Genomic DNA, 27868 nt, shown 5'->3' with positions numbered 1-27868 from the left:
GGAGGTACTTCCAAAACTCAGCTCCTTCTTAATATTAAACATATTCTTAAACAGGGACTTCTGCCTATCCAAAGGAAGTCAAGAAGTGCGTTTTGACCCTTTGTGCTGCTTGTGAGCTTATTCACTAGAGAAACTGTTGGAAGAAATTGGCTCTCCTGTTTTCCAGACGATCCGTTGAATATGTGATGAAAGGGAACATGTTGCCCCCTGGCCACTGGCACACGAAAGGAATAGCTACAAGGATTACAAGTGGGCTTTGGGCCATATGGTGTGTAGGCTTATTGTAGGAATTTAGCATTTTTTAGACTCCTACTTTCCTGTCAAACTGGTTGAAATTAGCCACCGAGCTTCCTCTCTGAAGACTTCAGAAACAACACAGCGATTGTATAATTTTTTGCCATTGAAAAACCAGATTAAAAAATTACATAAAAATAATATAAAAACTAAATATCTGCTCATCATAAAGGAAAGAAGGAATAGTAGCTATAGGAGGTGCTTTCACAAACTAAGACATTTATTGGAAGCTGTAGCTTTGATAAATGTGAGCCTAGCATTACAGAAATGAGTATATATTACAGCATACAAGCTTACTGCTATGAAGGTTTAAAATAGAGTTCAGAAGCTAAGCCAGTTTAAATACATAGTAGTACTCCATTATCCTTCCAGAGAATGGTACAGAGTACATATGACTGTCATACAAAAACATAATCTTATTTGCTATTTAGCTATTTCTAGAAACCCAATATTATCTTAGGATGTCTGCAAATATTACAAATGGTGTTTTGTGAATGAAACAATATATCAAGTAAAATAATATAGTATTGAGGTCTATACCTGATAAAAGGCTTCTGGCCTCCAGACAGTCATACCAGAAATGAATTTATTTTAAATGTATAATGACTATATCTACTCAATATGTTCATGTTTTATTGATACTCAGTCTGGAGAGGATATAAATTGTAAATTGGGATTGCAGACCAAGCTGAATGAGCATAGTCTGGTGTGTGTGTGTGTGTGTGTGTGGGGGGGTGCATTAAACATGGCACAGTTCCTCATCCACTGATGCCAACACCACAGGCTTGGTAGTTCATTTCAATTGAAAAAGTTTCACTCAGCTTAAGAATATTATCTATTAATCTGTACTAGTGCTCTGAATTATTTTAATGGACCTTCAATTGCCTACCAAAATACCTTCTGACCCCATCAAAAGGTGAAGTTCAACTCCACAGATCTTAGAATCAAGCTTGTTTTGGCTTTAACAGGGGTCTTGCAATATTCCCCAGTGCTCTGCATCCCCCATGGTGAAGGGAGATAGCCAAGCCATCAATTCATTCAGACTACAAAAGGGGTGTACTGGCTGTGCACCGACCTTCTGGCCTCTGCTGGAACACACACAGGCACAACTTTATACCTATGAGCATGAATAATTTCTGGAATTAGGCATAAGGTATGCTATGGCCTTATACAATTGTTTAAGGCCAATTTGGCAACTGAAGATTCCTTGATTAATGCAGGATGTGCAGCATGTATATACTTGCTGTAGGCAGCTTATAGATGCCAGGCATAAAGAATACTCTCCTTTGAACAGTTTGGCCAAAAAAGAAAAACCAAACAAAAAAACCCCAACCACAACACCAACCACAAAACAAAGAAAAAAAACCCCACAAACTTAACAAAGGAAAAAAAATAACCAAAGAAAATGAAACCATCCCAAAAGTAAACACACATAAATAGAGGCATACATCAACATGAGGGACAGCACAGATCAATTGACATTCATTATATCATTCCCTATTATTGATTGTTGGGAGATGCTTAGGAGAAAAATTGTCATACAGTGGGAAGAAAAGTGGACAGTGACTCAATATCAAACATGCACACAGTTTAATTATACCAGGGAATACCATATCATGTCCAGACTTGTGAGCACCAAAGCAGCAGACATGACTCGCCATCTCTGTGGTATCCCAGAGAGGCTTTGAGGGAAACAGGTGCCCACAGTTCCTGAGAGTGCTGACAGTGGAGGAAGGGTTGGGAGAAATCAGGAAGCAAGTTTTATGAGTTAGGCTGAAGTTTTGGGCTCAAAGTGCCAATTTGTATGCTCTGGAGTGTACTGATGAGAGCATAGTGAAGAAACTGGTGTACAGAAGAGCTCAAATTTATTTTGAGAGGGATAATTTCTGGATTGAATAGAGTTGATACTGGTACAGAAGTCATGGGGCAAGGGATCATGGGGAAATAATAAATCCATATGCAACCTTTTGGGATATGGAAGAAGCTAAGCTTGCCATGTGTACATGCAGTGTTTCTCTTTAAATTTATGTGAAAATAACACTAAAAGAGTGTTAGGACTCTTCTATAGACTGTGATTGAATCAGTTCCTGAAAGCAGTAATAATATATTCTCTCTCAAAGAAAAGGAAGTTTATTTGACTTACAACTACATTATATTATCACTGACACATCTGGTTTAGGTTAGGGGAAAGGTTGGTATGGCAGAGATAATATTTACCACGTTCCAGCCATATTCAAGGGCTTGGTGAACCCTGAAACAAAAGTGACAAAGAAAACCAGAAATCTGCGAGGAAAAACAAATAAGAAACACGGCGGATAGAAATGGTCTATTGCTCTCCCTAGACACACTTAAATAATAAAGAAACATCCAGCAACATCTTGATTATTGGACATCATGAGACAGAAAGGTATGTTAGGAATCAAGTACAATCAATCAGAATTCCACTTAGGACTGAAGATGACTGAAGAGTGGAAGAGACTCCAAGATGATGAATCATGAACTACAATTGAGGCAAAAAAGAGACAACCAAAAAAAAACACAAGGAGACATGCCTATAACTGAGGCAATAAAGAAAAAAAAATCAAAACAGGCAGTTAGGCAGAATCAGAGCCAGCCAAAGACACTTGTCCTTATGTCAAGCACAGACACAAAGAACAAATGTTATTAGAATACCTTAATTTATTGACCATGGCTTTTAACTACAGAGCATTCATCATAATTATCAGAGTCAAATAAGCCCTTTCTCACCACATGAAATGATTAAATAGTTTGATTTTGCAATGGCAAATACAAGTGTAAATTTCTTTCAAAGCTCAACTTCAAGAAAATTAGGCTCAACAAAATTAAGAAATTAACAACAGATTCACACACTCTCCATGGAGTAAATAATTAAAAAAAATAAAATCAGGAACACTGACACTGAGGCTATGTAACTAGCACTGGTTATTTCAGGGACACCAAGTCTAATAATTGCCTTCTGAGTGAGTTTTTGGTCCATACACAGTGAGAGGACAAATATGCTGAGTGATGGTCAATAGCTCAAATTCAATTTTAACCTGTGGTAAAAAAGTGACAAGATTGATAGTAATGTGCCATCCATTCTCATCAGTCACACTTAGTCCTCAGACTTCTATTATCCACAAATCCTGCTATACAATCAAAGAGAGAGAACTACTGAATTATTTATTAAAAGTGACACCATCAATTATGATCCCATATAAAAAGTCACCAAGCAGCCATTTAAAGAATTAGAGTGCACGTTTTGGTAACTTTTGACCAGGTTAACAACCATTTTGGTTTGGGACTGGGTTGGAAGCTCTTATGTGTTTTATGCCTGGGAAGTTAAATTTGAAAAAGCATCACTTTCTTCCAGTACAAAGTGAAGTCTTGTATTTCTGGCCAACAAAATCCTCCAATAATTAATTTTCCTTTTCTTGCTTCCCCTCCCCCATATCACCTTTTGACATAATCTGACAAGCTTGCAGAGGTATACCTAAAGCAACAGCCTTGGAATAGTGTTTCCACATTGGAAGGCCAGAAACAGTGACCATCATCAATGCCAAAAACTGCAGAAAAATAAATGGGGTACAGGCAGTATATTCTGGCAACCAGCTGGACTCTTATACCAAACTTCTGATGCTTTGGTACAAGAAAGGCATGCAGTTGCCTTTGTCCATTTCAGCACATGAAGCCCCTTTCAATTTACACATGATTTTAATGACGTGTCTATCACCTTTTAACATCAGTGTTATTAAGTTCATGTTTTCAGAGATGTGAATAGCTATACCACTGCTGTGCAGAAATTCCAAAATACTAACACAACACTGCATTCAGAAGAGTGGGTTACATTTCCAAAACATCCTGTCTAGACAATTATGCAAAACCATGGCCCACTGAGGTATTTCCCAGCATAACTTGGTGGCCCTTGCTCTGAGTAAATACAGCCCAAACACAGCTATGAAAGTCACTCTTTCAACAGCACCCAGCAGCAATGGGGAAACCTGGAAGCAATCTAATAGAAAAATTATATATAGCCCCTCATATATATGCCCAGCATGGAAAGACGCCTAGATTCATGCAGTTTCTGTTTGGGATGGTTTACAAGACAAAGACGGCACCTATAACAGTAAATTAAACATGCCAGCACTGTCTGCTGGCACTGAGGCCAGCTGGCTCAGAACAGCCTGCCCATACTCCCTCATCCTTCAAAGTATACAACTGCTGGACAGGAATCTCCTTCAGTCTCCCTTCTCCCAGGGCACGCTCAGAATTTGTTCAGGAGAATACTGGTGGATGAAGTGCAAAGCCTTGCCAGATGGCTCCAATAAGCTAGTAGTATTAATAACAACAGTCCAAAAATGCATTCAGGAGTTGATAATTTTATCCATGCAAACCCGAGTGACACATCCAGAGGGCCCATCTTCCCCTTGTAACAAGAAAGGGAAGAACATGAACAAATAAACAGAGACGTAACTAAAGTGTTTAGAACATTCCACGAAGCACCACAAGGGATGGACAACTTGTTACCAAAAATATGAAACAGTTAGTTTTCCTAGTACTTAGGAATAAAGAACAGAAGCTATCACAGCGAAAAGATGCTCTCAGCTTCAAGTACTCAAAATATTTTTGTTTGTCTCGGTGCTATTGCTATTTTAGGTAATAACCATTACAAGGAGTACTTTTCCCAAATTCTTGCCACTTATAACCCAGTTAAGTCCCCATGAATACACTCAGTTTTCTCCCTAATTTTCAACATTTATTGTCAACAAGATTACATGGTTAACATAGTCTCTTTTAGTTTCTGTGGTATGAAAAGGCCACTGCTATGTCACACGCTCTATTACTGGCAGTTTTAATGGTGAACAGGTTCACTAACTGCAAGGTGTAAATAAAGTTTTTGCTTAAACCTATGACTATTTACAACATGAATGTTTATACAAGAACAAATTGGCTGCAGAGGTGCTCTTGTTAAATTTATCCTCTGGATTGGTTACTTAAAATTGGATAACAATTTCGAAGCTATTTTCAAAAGGGTTTTCAGCAATATTTATTTCTTACACAAGGAATCATGTGGCTGTTTAGCAAGGAAAGCCTCTCTTTTAAACACTACTTGGATCGTCATCAGCAGGACTTCCCTCTCCTACTGTTACTCTTACCTAAAATAATGTTAAAGTTTCTCTGCCTGCTCTTTAATTACTAAACTGTAATTAAATTATAAAATTCCAACTGTAATAATAAAATTACTGGAGCAAACCACTCAAAGTCAGAAGCATTAACTCTTAAGGCTTCAATTTAAGAGAAGCAAAGCTCACAGTATGGAATAGACCAAATTATCCACAAATGAAATTAAAATGCTTTATAAAGTTAATGGACTGCAAGGAACAACTAGGGTTTTTTTACATATATATATTTGATCAAATTGAAGCAAGAAAAACAAAATCCAACAAAATGATGCAACAACTGTATTCCAGTTTGATCAATATACTTGGGCTTAAGGCAAAAATCTTCAAAGAGTCTCTCTGAGATTTGAGGTTAGGTTTTGGTTTGGGTTTTTTTTTTAAACAAAAAGTTCTGAAACAGAAGAAACATTGTTTAAAAAAACCACATGCTCATAAATTTTTAAATTTTATTCCTAAACTTCATAAACTTGAAATTTCAACACCAAATTACATGTATATGATATTGACCCATATGCTCTTATTTGACAGACTTACAGATTATTTTTCAAGCAAAAAATGATCATATAATTTTTTAATGCGGTCTATATGCTGAATTAATGTCTCCCAACCTTCTTGCTATACATCCCTCAAATAAATTCTTCTTTGGTGAAAGATGCTTCTATTTTCCATCTCAGGAAAGCTACTTCTGCCTCTCAAGAGTCATCTTCTGAAACTTAGTAATTTTGAAACTTAGTGCATGTGACATGAGTGCAGCGAGCCAATACAGGTCCAAACTTTTTATTAGTGTAGTCAATGCTCATTCTTTATGTAACCTACACAGTGCTCAGGCCTTGTCATCAGCAAGGCCTTTTTCTGAGGATTGAGTACCACTGTAAGGCAATAAAAGTTTAAGCGTATAATTTACTCCTTTTTTTGGTTGATCTATTTAGTTACTGCTTTTAGAAGAAAATGAAAGAACCAAAATGTTTACTGCTCTGATAGAAAAGAATATTTTTGAGTAATAAGTGTGGGCATTATTTAAACTATTTACTACCATCCTGGCATTCCAGGGAGAGAGTGCTAGTACAGACAGGGATCCTCCTTCATGCAGAGCAGGAGCCACACCACTGCTAATAACAGAGGCTTGGCAGGATGGCTCTGAGCTTAAGTGCTGATCGATCTCTTCCTGTATTTGGGGCTGGACGTGTCTGAGTATGTGAAACGGGTTATAAATTTAGGAAGGATCTCAGCTGCATTTATTTAGAAAGTCTTAGGGTGCTGGCTGGCTCTTGGTTTTCATTCAAAAGGACATGGAATAAATTCAAAGGAGTCCAGTAACTTTCAAATGTGTAAAAAAACCCAACTAAATTGTTCTGCATAAAGAAGAGTTCTTCCAGACTGTATATACACTTCAGTAAAACAAGCAAGTGGAAGCACTTAACAGTATTAAACTTTGCTGTTATTAAAAGACAACAGTTAGCCAATTTCATTTATAAGAAATCTAAATATAAAACAGTGCAATCCAGGTGATAAAAGTAGTTGCATGCTGCTCAAATGAAGTGGTTCTGTAAAATTTTTAATCAAAGATTTAATTAGCGAATTTAAATGTCAGGCCAAAAATTAACTCATTTCAAAAAGGGCAAAAGTTGTGCACATCCTGTCCATGGCTTCTCTTAAGTTCAACCTTTAGTTTTAATCAGTTATCTGCAAACACAAGCCATATTCTAATCCAAAAAGAAACACTGCACCTGGTTTACTAAGCTATAACAAAAGCAAAGTTCACAATGAACATGTTTATACGTTATATAGAGGTAAACACAGAATGTGAAGCAAACATCACACATTGTCTGTTTCTAAACTGCATCTCACCTTCATTGCTTCAGCCCACAAAAAGGATAGAAACTGAAACTTAGGTTATATTAATGATCAGTTCAAAAAAATGCTGGACTATTTATGCTTTTCAACAAGAAAAAGGAAACAAGCAACCCAACCCCAAAAACAACAAACAAGTTACAATTTAATTATCACAAAATTCCAGAAACAGCAGAGGTTGACAAGGTCCTATGGCCCAAACTCCCACCTTAAGTAGGGCCACCTCCAGCCAGTTGCGCAGGACTGTGTCCAGACTTTTTTTTAATATCTCTGGAGATGGAGACCCCACAACCTCCCTGTGTGAGCTGTGGCAATGCTTGGTCAACCTCACAGTAAAAAAACTGTTTTCTGATGTTCAGACAGAGCCTCCTGTGTTTCACTTTGTGCTTGTTGCTTCTTGCCCTGTCACTGGCCACATCTGAAAAAAGCTGGCTGGCTTCACCTTCTTTACACCTTCTTGCTATTTATACTTCACTTGCCTAAGATCTCCCTGAATTTTCTCTTCTCTAGAGAATTTCATTTTATAGAAGCTGCACAGCATATGTCATCAAAAATAATATTGTACAACATATGCTTATCTTGCCTCCAAAAATATCTTTTGGGTTAAAGTAGATTTCCTGTCCAACAAAATCATTGAAATCGATAAATTTGAAGAGGTGAAGAAGTTAGCTACAATTATTTGATATTTCCCCAACATACTACTTTGTTTTTGGACTTTCTGGGTTTTTTTTCTTCAGGAAGAACTAAGGAATATAGAAGCAAAATGGACACCTAGCTGAAGGCTTGCCTACGTATAAACTTTCACTGGTCAAGAAAAACATGTAATTTAAGACTATTTTTAGCTGAAATGGTTAAAAAGTTGAAAGAACATTACAAACAAGGTTTCCATTGATTCAGTTTAAACATCAATAGACTTAATATAACCCTAAGACAGAAACTAAAGAATTAAAATCTGGACACATTTTAATTAAAATCAGTCTAAAACTAATTCAATCAATTCATCAACTTTTGCAGCCTGCATATTTAGAAAAAGTTCATGATTCAAGTCACTGTGTCAGGGGTATGAAAGAAGACACAGCAGAAGCTGGAAGAGTGTAAGGCTTGCAAGCCAACTGTTTTGCTAAAGGGTGAGTGAAATGGCAGGCAAAATTAATCTGCAAGCTCAGTGGAAATTTTAGGACTGAATGGTATTTACTCTTGAAAAACAGATATTAAAACACTGTCTCTCCACATATAAGGAGCAAACGTATCTTTTTCTATTTAATGGACAAGCATTTTTCATTTCTTTTTTGGTTTTATTTTTTGTTTTAAAACTTGCTTCCAACAAATTCAGCAAAGTAAGATTGAAGAGCAGTAACAGCAAATCTTATGCAATTGAGTCTTCACTCCATTACTTATCACACTGCACTGCTATTTCCAATTCCATTTTGTGTCAATCGATACACAGCCAGAAAGAATGCCTATCTTGTAGCCTTTGTAACTGCTACAATATAAATGCTGAAGTTACTCACCTGTATCTTTGATAATCATCTGATTAAACATTTTATTGTTCAAAAACAATTGTCTTTCTGCCAGATATTTTTTTCCTCTTTTCATATTTGCATAAAGCAAGCTCTAATCAGTTTGGTAGCTTGTACAACATGCAGCATTCACCACACTTCTTCAACACATCCATTCATCCCAGGAAAAAACCCTTTCATGTATTTTTTTTCTTAATAACTCAGTGTAAATGGCTACTAAAATCTGACATTATCAGTGCCCCTTACGATAAGAAAAATGAAAGCATATCCTGAAGTAAATTAATAACCCAGCTAGACAGCTTCTGTAGTTGGACAGTCTCACATCACTGTGCTGCTTACTAATCATGCCCACGTGTTTTCTCTTTGAAACATTCTTCTGTTGCTGAGCTATAATAAACAAACCATGTATGGGTGATTATGCCACTGCACTAACAATTATGAGTTGGCCCTTTTCCATTTTGCTTGTTAAAATCTGCATTAGTCATGTGGAAAGCTACTAAGTCATACAGACCCTAAAAATGCTACAGGAACGTATGGAAGTGTTTAGGACTGAAAACAAGCCATTTAAGCACTTATGTTTCTTAGCCACAGGACTATAATGCATATGAAATAACAGAATTAACAAACAAGTGGTCTCTTGCCAGTTAAGTAATAAACTGTCCTCCTACAAAGTAATAATATGCAAACATCTTAGCCATGAATTTATGAATTGTCGTAAAAAAATCATTCCCTTTACAGAAATCACTAAGGCAAGTTTACTTTTACTTCTTAAAGTCTTGAAAGTAAGAACTCTATAATTTTACTGTGCTTTTTTTTTCAAGGTGCAAATTCTTGGCATATTTATAATATAGTCTGTCTAGTAGAGTTACATCAGTTATTAATTTATTCCAGAAATTGCATCAAATTAACATCCTAAATAACTAAAAAACTCCAAACAAACAGAACCCACCTACTTGACTGGAATATTAGCAACAAAAAATTGCTAAACATAGATTGCAAGTTTTCATGTGAATTAGGAAAAAGTCAGTTTGACAGTTCAGAAAAGAACAGCAATGCAAGTATAAAGATATATGCAGCTGTATCAAAATTAACTAAAAGTTCTCAAGGCTAAGAAACTCCTGCAGCCAATAATTTTCAAACAGCACAGGATGAAAAAACAAATCCTCTCAAGGGGTAGCAGGTGGAATGAAGTGCATGCATTCTACTCAACAGAAATCTTTTGAAATTCACAGTAAAATCTTGAAGACCCTAGGATGAAAGAGGTTATGTAAATTGAATAAAGTCAGTCCCAGTTTTTGGGACAGCCCCATTGCTTTCTAGGATATAGAACTGCATTGTTGCATACAGCTGATCAACTCCCTTAAAAAGCCGTGAAGCTACCAGGAATACCAAAAAAATCCAACCTTCTAATATATAGCAATATTTGCATATCTCTGCACTGTTTCTTTAGGCGCTGAGCTGCTTGCAATTCCCCAAGCCCAGAGGGAAAAAATCAAAGTTACCTTTAAAACCACCATGAGATATGTGGAGCACAGAAAAACCCTCAGAAGCCACAAGTCCTGGTACAGATTGTAAACCCCCCTCAGGTGCTCCAGTCAGGTCAGGTCACAGTGCACAAGCAGTCATATATATGGTAACAGTACAACTGCTACAAGCAACCAGCCACACAGAAGAATTAGGATGTGTTGACAAGAGGAACTCAAGTTAAAAGTATTTCCCTTCAGCCCACACATAGGGGAAGGAGGAACCCACTCCTTGTAAGTCCTGTAAATACTCAGCATGTCTTTACTACCACGTCCATTAGTGGTATTTCTACATAGCGATGACCTCGTTCTTTAGCACAGTGAATAAACCTGAGAGGGAAAAAAATAAAGTATTTTGGTTGTGTATTTATCAGCATTTGGGCTCATTTAAATACTACTTGAATAACAATTATCTTTCTCAGCTGAGCACAGCATCAGGTTGGCAGACTGTGCTTCACTTCTTCTCAAAGTGACAATTAACCTTGATATCAGTCTGCAAAGTGCTCTGTACTGGCAGCAGAATAAAATTATCATTACCATATAAATCATAAAGATTCTACTGAAACTGAGATAGCTGTCATCCCTCAGCTATTTGCATTCAGTAAGGAGCAAGCAGGTTGTTGTAGAACATCTTCAGAATGCATCATCCTACAGCCACCACATTGTGGGCTTTTGAGGCCACGTTTGTAGCTACCTGAAAATGCCAGCCCCACATGCATGCTGAAAGAGTCATGGTTAATATACATTATTAATTAAATATTACTTAGGAAGGTTTGTGATGCAGAAGGCCATTACACTTGAATCATGAATTTAAATCTGATTTACACCATGGTAATTCCAGACACAAATGAGATTTTTGAGTTGATTATGTGATGCCTATCAGCTAGACAGTATTACACAGCAATGATACTGGTTATCACCTGATCTTATTCTTCAAAGTCTGCAGCTTACAAACAACAACAAAAAAGTAACAACAAAAAAAAACCCAAAATTAACTTTGTTAATGCTGGATCAAAATTCAAAATAGATGCCTCCACTGATACTTAATCACTGTGTTGATAGATTATTGAGGAATGTACTCAGACAGCTAGAATTGTAGAAGTCACGTCGACAACAGCCCATTGAAACCCCATACTAAGTAAATACATCTTCCCTTCTAGGCAGCCTGGACATGCTGGAAAGGAAGAAGATTGAGTTGTCTTCTCTAAAATTTCCCACCTTCAAACATGTAATGACAAGCGACTGTGAAAATGTTTACAGCCATTTTTGATATGACACTTCATTTTTGTAATGTGCACACAGTGTGTCAAAGTGTTTTACTGTTCTTGCTGCTACCAACAGGACATTGCTGTGAATGAGACATGGCAGTGAAGCAGCCCTCTTTTAGAAATAGTTTTATAGACTGACAGGTCTTATTTTATGTGTAACAGAACACAAATAAACAAACAGCCAATTACGAGGAAGGGCACCTTGGGTGTTGGGTTTTCACCCCCACTACAGCCAAGTATTTTCTCTGAGCCAAACTACAGCAGATCTCATACAAGTACCTCAGGAAAGGGAGACAAAGAACGTGCTCTTTGTACCTGAGGCACAAAGTGACTCCAGGGATTGTTTTTGGCAGGCAATGTGGCAGACTGTATGCAGGAGATACAAGAAGCCATGGCTCTGTTTCTGACCCAGCCAGCAGTATGAGTTCTCTGAGAGGTGCAGTGCCAAGAAGTGCACTCCCATGAAGCATTTTGAATGACCAAACCCAAGTGTGCCCCATGATCCCTGCTGCAGAAAAAGGAACATGCTCCAGTGTAACATGGAGCAAGGCTAACTTTTCAATCAAAAGCCAGACACCCTTCCAAGAAAGGTTCAGTCATGAACGCCCTGCCTTTCAAGCTATCCAACAAAATCTGAAATAATGGGAAGGTCCATTTTCACACTAGAGTCTCTCAAAATTCCTGTGGAACACTCAAGCCCAGTAAACTCCAGCCAACAGTTTAACCTAGCACGCTTAATGAATCCCATCCATGGTTACTTCATGCTGCAGCAAAACCTGGCGCTGCGTTTACTGCAGTGACTCTGAAACCAATATTCCTACAAATCCATCCTGGCTGCAAGCCCCGAATTTGGAAGGTTTTTTTAAATCCCTGGTTTGCAACCCTAAACGCCACAGCTATGAGCTTAGCAATCAATTATTTATATCAACAAATCTGAAACTGCATACTAGGCAGACATCTAATTTTTCAGTCTTAAACTTCTCTGAAAATTAAATGCATTACATTCCATCTATCTTCTCTGGAAGGGTTCTAACATGCCTAATTTTATAGGCAATACATATATTTATCCCATATAGGCTACCTAAGATAGCAAATAATGAGACTGTACAGAATTTTAAAATTCTCTGGATTCCATCTATGGTAAAATGACCATACAGTTGACACTATACAGTTATCCCAAGCACACTTAAATTATCTTTAAAAAATATGTATCTATTTAGCTCAGAAGCATAAAATTCTAAATACTGCTTTCTTATGTAAGGAGACTAATCATAAACTAGTGTAATAACACACTTAAAAATAAAGCCACTTTAGAATTAAAACAACTTAAAGAGTAAAATCCAGTTTGTTACCATAGGTTTTGTACATTACCCATAGAATTATGATATATGCAGAAGATACTGCACTGCTGTCACAGAAAGAATAGAATTTCCTTTGACAATTTTAAAATTATTATAAAAAGGATAAAAATCTCTATTAGATTTATGATGTGAGTATTCAGTGGTGCTTACTGTCAGTACCTCCTAAATGAAAGTTAAATCAAACATCAACTAATCTAGCATAAATAAAAAGCCCTCCTACCCCAAAAATCAATGTGTACTAAAAATGAGGCAATCATTTTGAAAGAATGGAATTATTCACTGTTTCTCCCCTGCATAATAACATTGTTTTCTGATAAAGAAATTTTACTATGAAGTCACTGCTGAATTTTATACAAAGAGACTGCCTACAGCAAGATAATCCAGAATAAATACCTTTAAACGCTTTAAAATTCTTAGAGGCTATGCTAAACTCCAAATTCTATAAAAGTTACAGTAAGACATTCAATTATTTAAAAACCCAATACAACAATTACACCCAAACCAGAAAAAAACTTTAGAAATTTAAGGTTTAAGTTGTCAGCTGTGTCGTTACTCTAAGAGTAAGTGATGTAACCATGTACAGCTTATTCTTCAAATGTAACTCAATCTACTAAACTGAACACAAGCCCTTGTATTTCAGTCTTACTTACAGAATCACCATCTTGGCCACCACAATATTTACAACATTAAAAGGCTACAAGTGCCATGAAAGCATATTATCACTCACCTATAGCCTTCTCTAGGCACAGTATGCATCACCAGTTAACAAAGGCCACATAAATATGGCTTTTGTGCCAAGAAGACAGTAAATTATGTATTTGACTACACATTTCTCCCTAAAAAACCCCAGAATGTTAACATTAATCAGAGGAAACTTCAGATTCTGGCATAAATTTGACTATCGTATAAAAGGTAATATTTAAAATACATAATGCCTTACCACACAAACATGAGCTGCCATATGTGAGGCACTACTAAGCATGGTTTCTATTAAGCCAATACACAGTAACTGGCTTCTTTCCAAGCAACATGGAAGTATTTAAAAACCCTGTTTAATCCAATTCCACAGCCTTGAAACAAAAATAAATTAAAGTGTTGCAAGAACTGTTAAAATGAAAAATTAAAGGCATGTAAATAAGTGAAAAAAAAATTGTCAGAGAAAATGAAAACAAAGATTATTTCAAGTAGATATCTTAATTGTAATTAGTAACATTTGGCATGTTTATATGACTCAAAGCTGCAGCCAATTAGATACCCCAAAAAGCTTGTAACAAAGCTGCAAATGTGTAAGTACAGCATAAATAAGTTTTATTGCTCACCAAGAAAACAGCATCCAGATCAATTTCATAGTTTGTTTCCAAAGTATTGCAAAGCATGCTCTGTTACTAGTTCATGACTTCTCAGTCCTAAACTGCAGCTTTTCTGCCAGAAGATTTTGGAAAACAATTTCATTAAATTCAATCTATCAATTGTTAATCTCCACACTTTCCATATACACCAAGAGCAAAAGAAAAATTACAGCATTGCCTTAGACTGTCACGATTATGCAAAAAATCCAAAACAAAACCAGCAACAACAAAAAGCCAAAACAAACAAACAAACAATACTCCCCCAAAATAAAGTGCACTAAAAGTTAATAGCTGTTTAAAAGCTGTACAATTGTGGTATTGGAACTAAGAAAGACTGATTTTTTTTTTTAATAGATTTCCAAGGGGAGGGGATTTAAGTATTACAGGGAAAGGAAGAACTCAAATTCTGCAAAATGTGGTTTACTGAAGACAACAGTGCTGTCTTCAGCAGTTAGGAGATTGCGCCATTTACTGAAGGAAACAAATACTTCATTATGCTGTCAGTCTCAACCAACAGACAAAATATCTTCCATTTCCCTCATTTATTCAATAATGAGTAAATTACTAAAGGGTAATGAACTGCTAATAAAAGCATGTTTTTTACATGATTATCATGAAATGGCAGTGCCTGCTTGTTCAGTGCAGTAGTACCTAATATAGTCAGACTTTCAAATAATTCTCCTCTATCAAATTTCTGTAAAGAAATTGACCCTTACATAGTTTTCATACTAGAAATTAGTTTACATTTAGGGAAAAAAAAAAAAAACAAAAACCCCACAAAAATAGCTAACTATATATAAAATCTACACATTCAGGTATGTCTTTGCAAAGTCTTCTAGCAATGATGTAAAGTCTCAGTCAAGGTGGTTTTGCTTCCCTTGCTGGCAAGCAATGATTGTTTATTTAATGCACTTATTTTAGGGGTTGGAGGGAAGGGGTTTTTTTGTGTGTGCATTTTATGAGGGCTTTATTGAGGAGATTACAAAAACATGCATATAAAACACCAGTTTTATAATAAAATCAAATTCTGGCTCATAGGAAACAACAAAAAAAAACAAAGAAAAAATCTCCCACCCTAAACCAACACCTTTGCTTAGCTATTTAGGAGAAGGCAAAAGAAATGTCTATGAAAGATGTTCTGAAAAATTCTGGAGCTGAAAGCATTGGGGACTGCTCTTGTACACCGTAGGAGACTGACTTAAAAAGACCAGCTGTAACTCAATATGAAACTGCTGGAAAAGAATTTCTCTGTTCAGAATTCCCCACACTAAAAGCATCAAAGTGTTTCATTTTACCCTTGTTACAGTTATTCACACCACCTTCCCCAAGTTACAATTTAAACCAGAGCTTTAGTTATCTTCTACAAGAAGCACATTGCAAATATCAAGGAACACTCCCATATCCACCACAGGCTGCTTTTTGAGCATTTTTCTGCCCTTTCCTGCTTCAAGGAACAAGTGATCTTCCTGACCCCTCCTTATGCCCCAGTCTCATTTTCCTGCTTCAGCTGTGCCATAGGATGTGCTCTGGCATCTCCCTGACCTTCCAGATCTGCACTCACACGGTGCTTGCTGAAGTACTCTCATTCTTCTCTAACACTAGTTTCTCTTTTCTTCTCCTCCCGGGAGAGAAGTTGTCATCACTCAAAAACTGGGAGAACTGGCAGAAATCATGTGGAGGTATTGTTAAGCTGGGAGGTATTAATGGGTGTTGTCAGACAGTTCCTTACATCGTCATCGCTGAGTGAAGTTGCCAGACCTGGCAGGCAGCCAGTGGCAGGTTCCCTTTACTGCCTTTCTTTCTTTTATTTCCTCTCCTGCCTTCATGAAAGTTGCTAACATTTCAAGCCACCAATGGCCACAACACATCCTGAAACTTTTGAGCATTACATTAGCATTAACCAATCCTAAAGATCACTCCACCACCGCAAGCAACAATGCAATCAAGCATATATTGAAAACTTAGTTTATTCAACAACAAAACAAAGTTCAGCGCTGTCTAATATTTTTTCATATAATAGATTTTCAAAGATATCAGATAACTAAAAAAACAGCTATATTTTTGATGGCCTTCCAAGTACATGGCATCTTGACACATGGAAGACCCATGAAAAGAAACATCTGTGTTATTTTTAAAAAACAGATACTTTGTAAACAATATGACATTGAAAAGTCACTTTCACACTGAAAATAAACATATATTTCTAAAGAAATGTTTTAATATAGTTACATACTTCAGAGCTTAAAGCATGAACTATGGTTCTGCACTATCTAGAAGAAAACAACTAAAGCAATGAAAAGCTTTCATATTAAAAAGTAACCTCACACTTTTCACCCAAGAGCTACTTCAAGGTACCGAGGTAATATAATATAAAAACCTCACCAGTTAAAAAACCCAGCAATCTAATTCAAGTGACAAAATACAGTATGATTGCTATTATAAAATATAATCTCAGTGTGATTGTTAACTTGCAAATCTTTGGGACATGTTTCTTGCTGCTTTTGAAGCAGAAAGGGACTCAAAAGTAAAACATAAAGCTGTTGCAGTGAGCACTGAAATTTTTCACCCATCCTTAGCCTCAGTTGTTGATACATCATGGATTAAAAACCAACAGGATCCTGAACTCTAGTATAAACCACTTCCATGCCTATCTTTTTTGACGAAGTTTTGCTATTTCCTGTAAATTCTAGAGAGACCAGGCAAAGGTATATACAAAGTTCTGTGTCACATGTTCTCACAAAGCAGATCAAAATAAGTCTATACAGGCAGACGGTAAACTCCATGAGTAACACAATGGGAAGAGAGCCTGAATTCAGGCTGGAAATGTTTGCAAAGAAAAACGTTCAGAGAAAGCATTTCTTACTCCACTTTTTCATCCTGCTCACACATTAGCATCACATGAGTCACAGCCATGTGCCTGTGGCAACACACTGATGCCTCCCCAAATCAAACAATCAAAATCACTGAGCACAACTGCAGGGTAGATACTTGCTGTACCTGCTGCTCCAGGTCCCTCCACTTCTCCCCCTCTGCATTTTAGAGCAAGGCTGACCATCTTCTCCCACCCAGTCCTTCCTATTGTGCTCCCTTTTGTCTTCTGCACCTGACACTTGTGCCATCCCTTTAGCTTTAAAGTAGCACTAGGTAGGAGTATACACATGGCCCCAAGAACAGTAACTCAAATTGTTGGAATTCACATAAATCCAGGGAGTTGTGAAGATGCCAGCCTCAACATTTCAGCAAAAACAGAGTCAAAGCAGTATTAAACAGAAATGTTGGACTCCATACAGTCACTAATAATACAAGACCTATCCATGAGGCACACTGACCTCTCTCCCTAAGTCAAACTGAAAATGTTGCCATTCCACTTGGCTCTTCTCAACATCATCCCAAAGAGAACTGCTTTAAGTATTATCAGTGTGATTCATTTTCAAAAGCAAAATACTAGAATCACATATGCTGGCTGCTTATCAATTTTGCAGACAGTATAAAAAGCAAGGAATTAATGTAATGATTACAAACAAATGGACGAGATAAGACTATACACAGGATTTTAAACTGATTGTTTTGGAATGAGAGTCATTCTGCCCACTAAGCTGCACACTCCTTAACAGTCCCAAGCATCACCTATATTGCTAGAGGGTAAAAGAAATGAAATGTAAAGAACAAAAGAGGAATTGCAGTAAATACAAAGAAAAGAGAAGAATGATGAAAAGCACACCAGGGAACAACAAAAGAAAACGTGAAGGGGAAGATAGGTAAGATTGGTGACTTAATAGGAAAATTTTGAGCAGTTGCTCCAAGTGGTGTCCACAGAGAGCTGCTATTCACTTCATGCTGGCTCTCCTTGTTTCCAGCTGCTAAGTTCACATTGAAAGAAGCTAAAAATACATGAAATACTTTCCAAATATTATTTTCCCATGTAAGCAATTGGTGAAAGTTGTCACAGAGACATTGTCCTCTTGCCAGTGAGAAGGGAAATACTATACAAGAAGTTGTAGTCTATGAAATCACTTGTCTCATGCAGAATGCAGCCGAAAATATGGGGAAGCTTGAAAAGGCATTATTTTAGCTACAAGTATTTCCAACTGTTCCCCTCTTTCAGTAAGGCAATATAGAAAAATGACACTTAAATATGAGGATCTTATCACCTGTGAGAAAAGCTATATTCTGCAATACTCAGGAGCATAATATGTGTGCCATTTCTAGCAATCAAGCTTTGATATTTCAATGAGAGGAAAAAAAAGACAGGAGTGGCAAACGTCGACAATTTAGGTATACCATCTCCTGACAAACTGAAATTTCACAATGCTGCAGATTTAAAACATAAATGGTACTGCTTTGAATTCAGGACTGTCCTTGCCAGTAAATTCAGCTCATTACAAAAGTAAAATAGGGGAAGGGATGGGACAACACATACTGAAAACCATCCAGTTCTTTCTGTTAAATGTGAAGTATAACAGGCTTTTTTATGACATGCCTTCCTCCAAAAATAGCAATGATTACACTGCTCACCTCCCACACCCTCTACCCCCCTCCCCAGCTTGGCTTTTTTACATGTAGAACATTACACATTCTCAGTCCTGAGGAAGGAGCCAAGAGGACTCACTCCATTGCCCAGTACCCAAACTACAGAAAAGGAAGTAGGGAGGCAGTCAACTCTAATTTCTTCTAGTATTAAATCTTTTAAAGTCAAGTGACAGATTTTGTAGGAACTCTGAAACCTACAGCTTTCCACAGTTTTGGAAAGACGCTGCAAGTCCCAGCAGTGATAATCTGCCAATTCCAAGGCACATTTGTAAGCAAGACTTTTTTGTCTTCCAAACAAACACAAAGATTATACAGTCTATTCTCTTCACAAGGATGAGGCAGGGGAAATGTTAAGATCACAGCTGCTGCAGCAGTGGAAGCTGCAGCTGCCTTGGAGATTGCAGTGACTGTGTAGCCTGCCATACAATTGAGGGATGCTACTGTGCTACAGATACTGTTCCATTTGGGGCTTTTTTCATGAATGGAAGAAACCTGAAGCTTTGGCCTGCTGTAGTTAATGAAAAGTCTTGCAAATTATTTTGCAATACTCCACCTAAGTCCAATTCAGCTCAACAGCTCTTTTACCAGAACTTCCTAAGTAGCTATTTAAGACAGCTGTATTCTTGAATAATACTTTCTTCACACCTCCTATGACTAAATTTAGTTTTCAGAATTATCACATTCCTATTGCCCAGTCATTATTTTTTTTACATATGAAGGAGTACATACAGTGAAAGTAGGATGGAATCAGAACCATTTCAAGCAACCTACATCTGGAATGAACTTACCTTTATGAAATATGGTTAGGCTTTTTAATAGAAAAAGCTAACATGTCTTTTTACAATGACCTAAATTTCACTAAAACTAAGAAAGGATCTATCATTACTTTAAGATATACTGTACAATAGCTCAGCTTTCCTCATTATTCTAAAGAATCATGCCTGGCTGATGTATTTATTTTGTAACATTTAACTATAACAGAAAACAGATGAAGTTCAAATATAAACACTGTTTAGACTATGTCAACAAAGCATAAACTAAATGAAGTGATTCTGCATTGACTATAAAAACATATTTGCTAATATTAAACTTACTAATGGTTATCTATCAATCTACCACAACATGAAGTAATTCTGCATCTTAAGAACTGCGTTAAAGCAGCAGACACATGAAGTTAGATGTGATTTTGCAAAACAGCATCATGGAGTGCACTTTATTGCTGTTTTATCATTAGTGTGAATAATTCAACAAACCCATGAAACCTCCTGATTACTTGGGTTTTTTTGTAAACTGCAAGTCACTAAAGGGCTTTCCACTCAGACAGCCAATGCTTACTTTACACTTGCTAGCAAAAAAAATCAAATATAATAGTATCATGTATACTGAAACAACTGCTTTGTTATAAAGAGAAGGCTTCAGAAAACCAGAAAAAATGACACTGCTGTAAAAACCTGTAAGCCTTTTACTCTCAGTTCAAAGACTTAACCATTCTTCTACAACAGACTGAAGTTTCATATTCATCTCAGCAAATCAATCCGCTAATAGGCATCAGTCATCAACACCGAAGTAAAATCTGCCACATGAAACAGCTTTGATGTGATTGAAGACTCACACATAGTCGTAAGCATGACAGAACAGCTTAGCTATTAAAATGTTTTATCCAGCAAAAAACTGTTCATCCTAATTGACTGAAATACCCTTTGAATGCTATTATTGCAAGGCTACTTCACTAAGCAGCGCCTTGGTACACAGCCACTTGACTTATATCTTGAGATCCAGCACAACCACATCAAATCTTGTTAGAGTATTTTCTTACACACACTTTTGTCAAGAGACCAAAACAATAAAGCTGACTGTCATTTTTACTACCAGTTGCTTAGTTAATTCGATACCGAAACATACTGGGATTCATTATAAACGCTGCATGCAATCAGCCATTTCTATCAATCTTCCTTTTTTGTTCAGTAACAGAATGAGACCTACTAACCACATCAGTTGAGATGGGTTGGCAGGCCTGGGTGGAAGCTATTCTTCTGCACTGAGCCGAATCCCTCACCACGAGAGGTGCAGTAGCAAGGATTCCTTTAAACAGCAATGTGCAGCCCTGGCCCAGCTCCAACACTGACCATATGTCACAAGCTGACAGATAAGAAGCCCGAGACAGCCATCTGAAAACAACTGTACACAGCCACCAGACAGTGAGGGTTTCAAGGTCTACCTCATCATTCATTTCAAAGCCAACTTTAAACATACCAGAAGGAAATATACTTGACAAAAAAAAACCACAAACTGCCCCCCCACCCCTCAAACCAAACCAAGTCAAACCACAACAAAATGAAACACCCAAACCAAACAAGCACACTGTCATTATCAGAAAGTCTATATGATGCTATACTCTAACTCAGGAAGTGTCCACTGAATATCACAATTCATTGCAACAAACACAGTCAGAAAATTACTAACAGTTTGTCCCTATAACACTCTCTTTTCTCCATTATATTCACAGTGTATTAACAAGTTGCAAAGAAAGGAACCAAATATACCCAGCGACTGCCACCAAGATTACATTTCACAGAATAAAAAAAAAAAATTATTGATTTAATATCTGAAATGAAGCATGATTTGGTATTTGTCCTGTATCTATTAATGCATCACAGAGTTCATCCATTTATGCCACTACTTTGGTTACCAGAAAGTATGTCATATCAATTCTTTATATGTAGGCAACATATTATCTCTCAGCTCTTATTCCAAAATTACTAAATTATCTGCACAAAGGAATAACTAAAATTTACTTCAGTCCCCTATGCAATTTAAACAGACCCACACATTTAATTTTCATATTCCAAATTAATAAAATCCAGGTGAACTTACCTACAGTTCGGAGGAGGGTCTAATGTAATTTCTGCAAGTTCTTTCTGAATTCTTAAAAGAAAAAAAAGATACTATCAGGACTTTTTTTTCAATCTGTTTTTTTCAATTTTATGAACATTTTTATATCAATCAATAGTAACAAAATATAATTCTTAGAATTTCTGACTGAAAGTCGATCTATATTGTTTCATGAAACTGTGAAAGAACATGTAGAATAAAAACCAAATATTTTCTGAAAAATGAACATCCAATATGGAACAAATGCCATGAGCAGCCACCTAGAAAATCACACTTTTTCCATAGGTCAGGAATCTCAGCTCCTTGGCTCACTTACACAATTACTAAATATCTCATATACCCTCTTTCTCTATTTCCCCTCTGACTATATGTCTTGCAGTTCTTGCCCTCCAGAATATTTAGCTTCTTAATAATGAATATTGTACTGGCAGGGAAAAAAACCCCAGCTCAAAGGAAAATTGTCCAGAATAAGCCCACCCAGGACTTCACAACCTCCTACATATACTGGGGGGTTGATATCAGCTTCCCCCAAAGGGAAGTGCTCCAGCTCCCTGGTCAGCCTGGGGACCTGCTGCTGGACTTGCTCTGATACCTGCCTTCCTTTTATTGAGAGGATAAAACTGAGTAAATGCTATCCCAGATACAGTCTAATGAGAGCTCAGTAAAGGCAGATAAATCTCTTTCATTTGTCTATGGACTATGCCTCTGTTAATACCTCCCAGGAGGCAGCCCAGCCTTTGTTGCTGCCTCACACTGAGCCTGCTGTCTGCCAAGGCCCCCACATCCTTCTGAGCAAAGATGATCCCCAGTGTGTATCTGAGCAAGGGGTAAGTCCTCCCTGCATCCATGGTGTTCATTTGTCCTTGCTGAATTTCATGAGTTCTCTGTCAACCCTCTCGTGCAGCCTGGCCTGATCCCTCTGAGCCGCAGCCTTGCCCCGGTGTGTACAAACTGCTTGTCATCTGAAAACTTCTCAGTGCACTCTGCCATGTCCTCCAGGTCACCAATAAAGACATTACAGGCATCCTGCCAGAGCTCTTCCTCCAGGGAGAGCAGCTTCGTTGTTAAGGATTTCTGGATATTCCCAGGCTGACACTTGCCAGCCAAGTCCTTGAATAGCTGATCTCTGCCACAGCTGGCAATGGGGGCTCTTTTCCCTTACACCAGCATCTGCATCAGAGCCAGCATCTTGACCTCCGAAGAAATTTAAGTATGCAGAATACGATACAGAGCTCCCAAAGGAACTCGTAGGAGTTTACAGTTCCCAAAGACTTCCCAGATTATGATGCCATAAGCAGGACTGTGAATGCCACCTTCCCTATAAACTATATCCAAGGCTTTTTCCACAGGCTACTTCAGTGCAAAAACATAAATATGTAGAAGGAGGAAGGAAAACAAAAACAATTCAATACATCTTTAGTAGTTTCTTCTTGCCTTCTCCTTCACAAGATTTCATGCACAGAGCAGATTGCTATTTCTATTATTCCCTACACTAAAAAAGAAATAATAACACAATAATACCACTCAAATTCCTGAGATAGGTGCTCAAGCCACAAGCCAAAGGTTCAGGCCTGACCTACACATATCTTGTTAAAAACGACTGCTATCCATTTTGCATATAAATATAGGTAAAGAAAATCGCTTATCAAAATAAGCATTCAAGTATATTGGCATATATAAAGTAAAAAAGAGCAGTTTCATTCTTTATATATTACTACAATCCAAACACAATCTTGCATGTTTAGGAGTCTCACAGCCACTATCAAAATTCCCCTTATGCCACTATGAATTGATTTTATGGCTCTAATGAATAAATGGACCAACAGCAGTAGAACTGGCCTGAACCAGGAACTCAAGCCTTTATCATTCACATTCTGAAATAATTAGGACATACGTGGGTAAGATTTGTAGGCAGAGGTAATAATCATTTATTAAGACCTGATGACAGCATTGAAAAGATAAAAATACTCTTCCAGATGCTTAAATTTTCTTTAACTTCTATGCATATAAATGCAGGCAAAGCTAATGGCTTATCAAAATAAGCATTCAGGTATATTGGCATATATAATATAAAATGCCCCTGCATGTACCAAATGCTTGCACCCAACTTGCTGCCATCTGAAAACTTTAGAGTGCCTTCTGCCATATCCTCCAGGTCACCCATAAAGACATGACAGGCATCCTGCCAGAGTTTTAATGCCAGGGAGGGCAACTTTGTTGTTAGGGATTTCTGGACATTCCCAAGCTGATGCCTCCAAGTCAAGTCCTTGAATAGCTGGGTGTATATACCCTACATACAACAAACACACAAGGTTATTTCTGTAGAGGGGAAGCAATTTGATCTTTACTTGCTTTTTCTATTCATTGAGATGTTTGTACCCCCAGCATATAGAATTCCTCCAATAAATACCATAACTTTTTTATAAAAACACAGGCACAGTCTGCTTAATCAAGCACAAAATCATTGTAGTAACACTGAAAGTCATCCCATTTTTTAATTAGTGAACTTTAAGCACAACAAAAATGTTTTAAAAGTTAGCCCATTTTAAACAATCCTAAGAAATCACAGCTTTTAGAAGGGAGATCTTATAACTGTGGGAATGCTTAAAATATTTCTTCTGTATATTACAAAATTCTGCCATGATTTTGAGATTTATACTACCACAAATTCAAACTACAGAAAACCTAGGCTGCATGGAAACTTCAGTTTTGTCGTTTATGAGTTGTTTTGCTTTCTCAGCCTTTTTTGAAGTTATTCAAGAAGAATGATGGCATTGCACTTGTTTTTGGAGTCAGAGATCATTCCTTTGTTTTACATATAGTAGTAAAAATAGTTAATATTTCATGGCATTAGAGTGAGTATGAGGCACATCAAGAATGGATTGACAACTTCAGTCCTAGATCAAAATCTTTACATTCTTCCTGCTAAATCCTAAAGCACGTTCCTTACATTCTGGAAACAGAAGTCTCTCATTTTCTCTATCTGTTCTAGTTCAAGCCAAAACTTCTAATGACAAGAGCACTAAAATGGCCCTTTATCAAGTTATTCTGTGATTGAGCAGACACAGACAAACCACCTTTCTGCCTCAAGATGTAAAAATTGATTAGATGATACTGTCTATTAATGTTCAAAAGACATCATTGCTCTTGCAAACATCTAAGACAAAGATGTTTAATTCATGATCATTTTTATACAAACAAGATAAACATATTAGTGCAATACTGTCCATCAATTGCTCCTCAGCAAGCTGTCCATGTTTATTCTCCTACTCTGTGGTGTCCCAAACTAAAATTAATTTACACACCTTACATTTCTTTTCTTGCAACCTTAATTTACCTTGCATTCATGCTGAGAGCTCATTCATAAACAGTTTCTGTAGAACAGCTGACACGTAGCTTGTTCACATGTCACAGCATTCAACGTTACAATTAAATCATCGGACAGCATCCCAGAGAGCCTTGCACTGATAGAGACCTCCAGTGTGCGAGCTGCCCTTTGTCTGCACGTGCTCTGGCACTCGCCTCTATCCCCACGAGCTGCCCTCAGAATCTGCCACAGGAGAGGACGTGCCTCATTTCCTTCGCTGACCACAGAGGATTCACCGCGAGAAAATGCGGCCTCCGGCAACAAAACATTGTTTTTCAGGGTCCTTTCTGGCATCTGTTTCTTTGGATATTCTGCCTCAATAACAGTTATGTTTAAAAATGTCACAGAGGCAAAATCCTCTATATTGAAATAATTACATATATCCAGTCTATATTTAAACTAATGACACTATGGTTTATTTACATATTGGACAATGGGGATGATGGCAGGAGGTGAGGCCCTTGCTGGTAATCAAAGCCCTGAGCTGCACACATAAGATATTTAATTTACAATGTCAGATCTGATACTTTGGTCTTAGAGAAGTCATCTGACTCTTCTCTCTCATGTATATACACACATATATATAAAAAAATCCCTCACTTTAACTAACAAAAAAGAACACAGTTGCCTTCCAGTAATGGTGCAAAGGTTAATCTACTCGTACATTCAGAAGCATGAAAGTACATTGTGGATTTCAAATATCATTAATTCTCACAGACACATATTTACTACTGTACCAAGCCAAAAGGGACTGAGTTGTTTCCTTCATGAAACAATTCCCTAAAGCTAAGAAAGATGTGAATGTGTTAGAGAATTTCCTAACATTATTAATAGGAAATGAAATAAAATAAAGGACCACATGACAATAAACTCCTTTTACCACATCTGCTTTTCTAAACTACATGTCTCTCTACCCATAAAAGCCAGATGAATCAATAGCTTATATCAAAGAATATACTACTTAGAACATATTTAAAAATGCAGTCACTGGTATGCATTTAAATACTAAATAAATTGTGACTGAGCAGGAAATTGATCTAAAGATGGTTAGGTTCATACTGGAGGAAAAGATATATTCTCAGCTACTTATTAAAAGATGGATAAATGACAAGGATATTTCTTGTAAGAAGAAGCACTCCATATTTTGCCATCATATTCAACATGCTACATATCATTTCCAGATTCTGTGATAAACCTCTCAGGAAAAAAAAAAAAAATGGGGGGGCAGGGGGGAGGGAAATACTCAGTTTTGTTGAATTTTGAGCCAATTTAATTTATCACTTATTTGCTCCTCCTTAAGGCTGCAACTTCTCTGAATAATTAAAATATTACAACTAAAATTGTACAGTTCACAATTTGTTGCAGGCACAGATATTTATTAAAAAATGTCAAGACTGGCCATAAAGGTTTACAGATTTTCAACCAGCAACTTCAGGAGCCAAGCAAAACAATACATTTATTTGTTGAGCTACTATGTCAGCCAAGAATGGTTACACTTCTCTCAATCCAAAGGTCATGCTAAGATTTGCTACTTAAGAGGTAACAAGATGCCTGCTGTTTTCAAGGACAGCAATTCAATTCCATGTCTGAACTGTAATTGTGATATGCAGCGAGTTTCTCAATCTTGACATGTTGGGTAAGAAAGGTTGCTATTTAAGGTGATGCCCTGTGGGTGAGGAAAATTGAAGGACCAGTACACTGCACGACATATGCTGTAAGCTATTACACCTGTACAGCAGCTAGTCCTGAAGTATTAACAGAGAGGGACAGCATGTGATGGCATTCTGCCTTCTTGATGCCATCCACAGCAATGCTAACAGAAGAAACTCCATATCTCAATACCAAGAATCTTACTCAAATAGAAATATGAGTGGTTTCACACAGCCTCTGTAATGAGATCACTTTGGAAAGCAGTTAAGCTGCATGAACAGTATATTCATACATAAGACTGGGACCAGTTTACAATTACTCAAGCAAAAGTCAGCACACTGCTAAACCTTCATTATTATAAAACCTCACACTACTGAAAATTCTTTTACTGACTCCATAAAACATAAATGAAAAGCAAAAGAGGAGTCTTCCAAATAGAGATGCACAAACCTTCCTCCATATACAGTAGGTATCATAATGCAATCCAAAAAAACTGAGGCTAGAATTCCATGTGCACAAAAAAGCTTTCCAGGTGAGAAAATCTGATTTCCAAACTCTGGTTAGAATCAAGTCTGTAGTCTGTGACTTTAGCTCCAGTGAACTTGCTGGTGTTTGAAGCTTCTAAAGAAATTAAGGAATCTTGACAAAAGCCACAACTGTGCTACACTCTATAGTTTGAGTGTTTTACTGATTGTTTAGCAGTTGACTCCTTTCACCATAATAAAGGTACCAGAGTAAGGCCTTATTAAACCTGCACTATTTCTCATTCATAATGAACTAAAATAACAATATTACTATGAAGATCTTTCATACAGACTACTTTTGGAATATTTATTACATATTAAGGGCTTTAAGACATTTTTCCTTCCTTTATGCTACTCCCCTCCTTTTTAGCCTCTAATTTCTGATTTGGCTTTCTTGAGACATAACTGATTTTAATTAAAAAGCACAGAAAAAAAAACTGTGATATGAAAACCTGTCTAGATTAGAAAAGGTGCAATTCCAATTCTAACACTATGACAAACTACTGAATATTCAAAAACAAAAAAAGGGGAAAAAATTATACAAATAAAAACTCCCATT

The 27868-nt window shown here is 37.0% G+C and overlaps 1 protein-coding gene across 2 annotated transcripts in view; it reads right to left on the bottom strand.

The window, feature by feature from the left end:
- Nucleotides 1-27868, bottom strand: part of LOC135443864 (ubiquitin-conjugating enzyme E2 E2) — a 200948-nt gene that overhangs the window by 166161 nt on the left and 6919 nt on the right. For both annotated transcript variants that reach the window (XM_064704628.1, XM_064704627.1), the window contains exon 3: nucleotides 21751-21801. In XM_064704628.1, coding sequence (XP_064560698.1) covers nucleotides 21751-21801 — 51 coding nt within the window. The remainder of the gene's footprint in view (nucleotides 1-21750; nucleotides 21802-27868) is intronic.

The sequence above is a fragment of the Zonotrichia leucophrys genome, chromosome 2 (assembly GCF_028769735.1).
Source record: "Zonotrichia leucophrys gambelii isolate GWCS_2022_RI chromosome 2, RI_Zleu_2.0, whole genome shotgun sequence".
NCBI classification, from domain to species: Eukaryota; Metazoa; Chordata; class Aves; order Passeriformes; family Passerellidae; genus Zonotrichia; species Zonotrichia leucophrys.
Note: the sequence above shows the minus strand (reverse complement) of the source record. Positions and strands in the feature narration are given on the sequence as shown.